This window comes from Macrobrachium rosenbergii, chromosome 28, assembly GCF_040412425.1.
Source record: "Macrobrachium rosenbergii isolate ZJJX-2024 chromosome 28, ASM4041242v1, whole genome shotgun sequence".
In the NCBI taxonomy this organism is placed as follows: domain Eukaryota; kingdom Metazoa; phylum Arthropoda; class Malacostraca; order Decapoda; family Palaemonidae; genus Macrobrachium; species Macrobrachium rosenbergii.
The window spans coordinates 21,020,001-21,027,500 of NC_089768.1; the positions used below are offsets into that span (position 1 = coordinate 21,020,001).

At 35.7% G+C, this 7,500-nt stretch overlaps 1 protein-coding gene and 1 long non-coding RNA gene across 2 annotated transcripts in view; one reads left to right on the top strand and one right to left on the bottom strand.

Moving 5' to 3' along the window:
* LOC136854118 (uncharacterized) overlaps positions 1–7,500 on the bottom strand; it is a 409,448-nt gene that overhangs the window by 305,591 nt on the left and 96,357 nt on the right. The window lies entirely within an intron of this gene.
* LOC136853905 (uncharacterized) lies at positions 779–4,267 on the top strand. The gene is made up of 2 exons (XM_067129814.1): positions 779–822; positions 1,210–4,267. Exon 2 carries the CDS (start codon positions 1,222–1,224, stop codon positions 3,157–3,159), a length of 1,938 nt encoding a protein of 645 aa, XP_066985915.1. The 5' UTR covers positions 779–822; positions 1,210–1,221; the 3' UTR covers positions 3,160–4,267.

Below are 7,500 nucleotides of genomic sequence, written 5' to 3' on the forward strand. Positions count from 1 at the left end.
GAGAGTGATTGAATCTTGAAAGATAAACAGCCAAGTTTCTAAGTCAATGCTCATTACTGCTAACTGAGTAGCACGAAATAACCGCGTGAGCATTTTATTGTAATTTCTAGGGCTGGGAAATTCACGGATTCCTGTGAAGATTATTGGTTTAAGTAAGAAAACGTCATTTATGATATATGGATACATTTCAGACCAAAGGAAACTGATTAATTCCATCTCAAAGGTGCTTTTGTGGAATGGTGACATATCTCTGGCAAACAGCTAAGAGAAGCAAGGAAAAAATATTATGAACGTGATTAAATCATCTTTATACGGTGACATGAACATTCTCCTGTATGAGTTTCTCAAGGGAAAGAAAGAAACAAGAGAGGAATCCTAGTGCACGCGATATGTCACTAAACACCAACATTTATCTTTGAGGATATCCGCAGAAGATTAAAGCAGCGGACCGGTAATGAAACAGTTCTTTGAGTGCCTCCTCTTGTTAAAATGTTGGCAAACAGTTCAGATATGAAAAAATACATCAGTGACAAGGTTTATGCAGAACGCAGAACAACTGTGTTGCTTTTCTTACAAAAACATTTTCTCTTACGCCATCTATGATATCCTTCAGGAGGGAGTCTCTTAATGGTAAGTAAAGGCCGTCTGAGCGCAGCCAGTAAACCCACTGAACACATGCATCCTCTCTCTCTCTCTCTCTCTCTCTCTCTCTCTCTCTCTCTCTCTCTCTCTCTCTCTCTCTCTCTCTCGTCTTGTTGCCACTGATCTCCTTAGTGATCCGGTGTCTCTGTGAAGCGTAACATCCACGACAGAACTTATGTGGTAAGTTAAGTCACAGATTCAAGAAAACTGATAGTTTTTCATTTTGCTGTGTTTACTATTATGTGTTTACATGTGCAGTTTTAGAATCTGAAAGTGAATCCCAAATGTGTTTTAATTTGAATTTAAATTTGATAAAACACCTCAACACGTGTATTTATCGTCTTTTCCCTAAGCAATGAACATTGGTCGGGTATTCAAGCAGCTAAAGTGAAGAAATAGCAAGATATTTGTCGTACAGGAAATAAAGTGGGATGCTTTTGACAAAAGATTTTCACAATCATATGGTTAATTTTCTAATATTGTTAAATAGATGGTAATTTCCTATAAAATATCATACTTTGCTCAACTCTGGCCGGCTTTTAACTATGGTTTCATAATGCTTTCCAGGCACTATTGGAGATGCTTGCAAGGAAGAAGTTTTCAAACCTATTCATAGTGCTTTTAGCTACGAGCTTCGGCGCTTCTCAGAGCCCGTTTTCTGCCAGGTCAGTTGGAAATGGGCATCAGCCGAGTTCCCACAATGCCACCTCTAACACACCTGTTGAAACCACAAGTGAAAGAGCATCATCAACCTCTAAGGATCTTATTGAGGGGCTAAATTCATCTTCCGTTCATCTGTTCCTGTGCGATCATCCTCCCAATAAATTTTCTCCCTTGTTCCTTGGACAGAGCAAAGAAGATTGTCAGTTTGAAGGTGGGCCTGTTAATAAAGGCCCTTTCACAGAGACAATGGTAGTTTGTTGGGCAATTTATGAAACTATTTATAAGAAAGCTGCTGTCATCCATGGCAAAATACCTATAGACGGAAATTATACTTTAATATTGCATGCAGATCCAGCTCTGTTACAGATCTGCTTACCACTGCTTGAAAGGTTTGATTCGTGTGAGAAAAGAGATTATATCACTATCTGCTGGGACGCAAGAGTAGCATTCGTTCACGACCTCCCGTGCCATCGTCCATCGGAGAGCAACATCGATTTTGAGATACTAATGGGCACTCTCTTGTTGTGGAATGACACAGAGTGTTTCCACCTTTTCTGCGACGGACACGTCACGATGATATCTAGGAAAGTAAATGGCATGCAGGTGGAGATGATAAACCCACTGAGCATTGCCGAAGACAGCAACTGTAACATCCTTAACAGTGGCATAACTTTGAATCCGGGAACTGCCGATGAAATAATGTTTGTTGCCAACTCCCACTGGCCTTGCTGCTACGGCCTCTACATCATCATCTGGATTGGCAACCCCAAAAAGATTGGCCTCCAAGGTAACTGGGGATACTTGCCCTTGTCTTGTCAAATTGCAGAAGTTTTTCTGATCATCTTGGTAGCCATCGTGGCTTTCAGTGGCTTTATAGGCAATCTAATTATCATACTTGTTATGATTAAGAGTAAGCATTGCTTCGAGGAATCTACCATAATCAGGGTTTCTTTGGCTGCGTCGGACTTTCTCATATCAGTATTTGTATCTGTCCCGTCGTTCTTTTATCACATATCTCCCCTTGTGACCGAACCTAATTACTACACTCGTGATTTAACTAAAGTTAACGTTGAAAACGGTACGCATAGGGAAGCCCACACAATCGCCACCAGTGGCTATAAACTTTATTTTGAGGGTATCTTGCTTCTTCAAGGTCTGATCTTCAGTGCCTGCCATATTATCTCTTTATTGTCAATCTTTTTGCTAAGCCTGGAAAGGTATCTGATCACGTGGAGACCGCTGAAATACAAAGCATATTCTAATCCTCGTCGTATAAGAATTCTTGCCTTCTTTGTTTGGGTAATTGGTGTTCTATACGCGTTTTTGTTTTCTATTGTGGAGGAAGGCCACATACAAGTCGTGTATCTGAATTTCGAGAAGCTCCCAATAGCCTTTGAAGAGAAGTATTCGGAATGGGATGGGTGGGGTGTGTTCAAAACGACACAGTTTTGGATGCTTTATGTCATTGGGCTGTCTGTCACTTTGCTCTCCGTCCTGTCTATCAGAAATTTCCACGTCGAAAAAATCCGAGTCGCTACTGAATGGAGAAACCTAAACATGAAAGTACTCGGTCCTTATAGCGAAGAAAACCGTTATATCACCAACACACTGATCATCATGCTACTTCTTTTTCTCCTGGCAACAGCGCCCCGACTCGTGTACATCGCTTTGTACAACGTCGGGTACTTTTCAAAGCATGAGGTCCTGTTCTCTTACTTGTCCTGGTGGGCACTGATGGCGGGAACTGCGTGGAACCCATGGATATATAATTTCAGAAGTCGCCTCTTCAGAACTGAAGCCACACGAATCTTACTCCCAGCGGTGTTAAAAAGGAAGCTAAAAAGGCTTATTTAATTCTAAAGGCTACTCAAGTCTCTTCTGAAAGAACCCTTTTGCACTGTGTATTTCAGAGCCATGTATAATTGATTTTCGTCCATAAAATCTTACCAAAGCATCGGATACGGATCGTATTTTGGAAATAGCTGTTTGAAGCCACAGCCTAATTGACAAAAATATGCAATGATGTCTAATGACAATTAAGGAACTTATCAGAGTAAATCAAAGAAATTTAAAGGGAAACTTAGCTAAATCTAGCAGGCTCGTAGATAGAGGCTAGTAAAACGTCAATACTGAAGGCCCTCCCACTCATTGATACTGTAGTATGACGTACTTTACTGAACACCCCGCCAATATACTTTATAAATGAACTCAGACTTTGGTAGTAGTAGTAATATTGGTAGTATATGGAATTCTTATATTGTTTTACATACTCAAACACCTACCCTACATACTCTCTCTCTCTCTTTCTCTCTCTCTCTCTCTCTCTCTCTCTCTCTCTCTCTCTCTCTCTCTCTCTCTCTTTCTCTCTCTCTCATCTTTTCGATAAGTCATGTCTCTAAGTAGAGTACAATAAGGGAATGGGCATCAAATGAGAATATTAATTGTGTAATGCAGCTCCATGGCACAATTCACGTTTCCTTTGACTTGAAATATGTACCAGGTCTTACAGTAACACTCTCTGTGAAAACCATTGTTACCCAGGAGTTTCTGTTGCTTCATATTGTCTCCTCAAAAGTTCCGGTTCAAGTGTGCCTGCTTAGCCCTGCTAAATGAATGCAACATAACGCAAGTGTTCTAACCTTAACTTCCCTAATGCATGATCAGTCCCATAATAAATCCACAGTGCCTGGTATAGCACACTACCCCCTTTCATTATTTTATTTCCAAAATACGAACCATATCCGATGCGTTGGTAAGATTTTATCGACAAAAATCTATTAGACACGGCCCTGGAATGCAGAGCCTTATAGTAGAAATGAAAAGACGGGAAATGAGTTAGAAAATCCAGAAAAAAGGCGAAAGAAAATAGCTGAATGCCCCATAGTAACCATATATGAAGGACAATGTTCTCGGTGAAATCTAACAAAGCCATGGGACTTCTTTTCTAAAAAAAAAAAAAAAACTGTTAGGTAAACCGACTAAGGTTGAAATTATGAGCTGAAAATAATGGGACTGCAGATCTATAAGAGTTAAGTTTACAATTACCTTGATAATGGATGGTATGTTTCTTTAAAAACATTAGATAAATATGTTGCTTATTAATTATCATTTTATTAATAAAAGTGTGAAATGTAAAACAACCTACTTTCATAAGTTTGGTAACAAATGTAAGATTTACATGAATTCATGTTGTGAATGGTAATTTTAAAAACCGTTTGTTTATAAGAACTTATATCCATTCTCGAATATTTGGTGTGGTTAGTGCTAATCGCTTGAAATACAATATTATAATGATATATATATATATATATATATATATATATATATATATATATATATATATATATATATATATATATATATATATATATATATATATATATATTTACACTTTGTAGAAATAAAGAAAATACGTCCTCGTGAATGTGCTTCCGTAAGTTTCTTTTATTTCCACATATTTTTTTTGTGTGATACAACGTATAGTTTCATAGGTCCATGCGCAACCTAGGATCAAGTCTGAATTTAAGTCTTTTTCGAGAAACACACATACATACATACATACACACATGTGTATGTATATATGTATATATACATATGTATATATGGGTATGCGCAAGTGTGTGTGTGTTTCGAGAAAAAGACATGAATTCAGACTTGCTCCTAGGTTGCACATGGACCTATGAAACCATTATGCTTATTACCCATCACAAAAATAAAAAAAAAGTTTAACAAGTAAATTTAGTAATTTTGAATAATGAATGCTATTCCTTGGATAAAAATATTTCATAAAAGTTTATTGCAGTAGCCACGTGCATTTGAGTTTAGTTTTTCTTTTATATATTTTAGTGACCTATATCAAAATTAAAATGGTTATAAGAAATGCTTCCACAATTATCTAATATATATACAGTATATACATATATATATATATATATATATATATATACATATATATACATATATAATATATATATATATATATATATATATATATATATATATATATATATATATAATTCTTCAAATGAACTGAAATGGTCGAGTTAAAATGACAAGATTCTTTCCGCAAGAATTCAATGCTAACAAAAAGAGATTAAGATAGATTTCTTCTTTCGCTTCATGAAATACGTCCTTTTTCAATAAGTTGAGTGTCGTTTCTGAACCAGAATTTAAGTGCACAGGCAGTATATATTTAGTTCTGAGATACAAAGGGCAAAGAAGAGTTGAGTGAAAACTTTGATTGAAAAAACCTAGATCATAATCGTATTAGTAGCCTTGTGATTTGGACCTTGGGGAAATACCTTTCTTTTTTTGATGTTAGAAGAACTGATTACATTAATTAATTAAGTTAAATATTTAAAATCCTCCCAATATGCCTGTGATGTCAGTGAAGATTTGAGCCGCCTAGAAAAAAAATTTCTTTTTTTTCAACTGTGGTTCCTTTGTTCCCATCGAATTTTATGTATTGTCTACAATTTGGGTGCCACGAGTAGTTATGAGTATGAGAAACTGGTCTAGATATTACGCTCCTGAAGCACTTGTATGTTAATTAATGTTTTAATTCTTCTATACTGACATCTACAAGCAGTCAGTTTTTTTATTATAATCATTTTTGAGTTAACGATAGATATCATTGGACGATGTAAATGAACTTGTACCTCGCTTCTAATTGGCTGAAGCTTCTATCTTGCTCCTGATTGGCCGATGCATTGCAATTGCATCCTCTGATGGGTGATGACCAGCATGAGCTCCACCCAATCGAGATTAGTTTCAATGACATCGGCTGCGAATATTTGTCGTCATTTCGAAAAAACAGAATATGAAAAGCGAATTCAAAATTTAATTTATTCTGCTCGTTGTTAATTTGTACTTTTGTCCTTGTTGTTTATGAACGGAAACTAAAGGCAAGTAATGAAATCAAAAGAGATGAACTATTATAAAGAATCTGATTCTGAAGCAATGTTATCAGGTAATACTTTAAAAAAACTCAGTATAAAGCAAAAAACAATTGCAGAAAATAAGTAATGAGATCAAAGAGATCAACATTACGAATAATTCATTTCTAGAGCAATATTATGAAGTAATACCTTAAGAAATTCACTATTTAGCAAACAACAATTGCAAAAAAAAATATTGGACATCATAATTGTGTTATTCCCTTAAATAGTTTTAAAAAGTCATGTTTATCTACGGAATTGCCATAAGAACTAGAATCTCAAATTTCTTTAAACAAAAATGGCGGAGGGGGAGGGGGGAGGGGGAAGAGAGCTTGAATAAAACATGTTTCAACGACGAGATATTTACAAATAAATAAACCGTAACTCAGAGGCACAGCAGGAGGAAAAGCAATTTCACAACCAACATCCCTTCCATTAAGTTCTTCAGCTTTTTCATAGAAAGTTATTTGCTTCGAAAGGAAACTCTATAAAAAGGTGAATCAGGTTTAAAAATATAGAAGAAAGAAACATTTTTCTCAAGGATATCCAATGGTTCCATTGGCCGCCTGACTTTCTCAGGAGCCCTCCTAATCCGTAATGGTTATTGACACGCAAGACTTAGAGTCAGTAGCACTTACATTGTAATGTCTAGACTTTAAACGCTTGACTTTAAGAAAATTGTGTATGTTTGTTTGCAAAATATATATATATATATATATATATATATATATATATATATATATATATATATATATATATATATATGCATATTTACACACACACACACACACACATATATATATATATATATATATATATATATATATATATATATATATATATATATATATATATATATGTAACTGGTCACGATGGTGACCTTTGAAAAGATGGTATCAGCTGTTCGAGAGATCATATGACTATACACAGCATGGAAGAAAATGCCGAAAGAACCTTCGCAAAAAACGTCAACGTTCTCAGAGACCCTTGGTCTCAACACACGTGGAGTGGAAATGCGTTTTCAGCAAAAGAACCTTCTCGAAGGCTCTTTTGCTGAAAACGCATTTCTACTCCACGTGTTGTCACCAAGGGTCTCTGAGAACGTTGACTTTGCTGAAAGCGAAAAAGACTCAGCATTTTCTTACATGCTGTGTATAGTCATATGATCTCTCGAACAGCTGATACCATCTTTTCAAAGGTCACCTTTTGTGACCAGTTACATATATATATATATATATATATATATATATATATATAT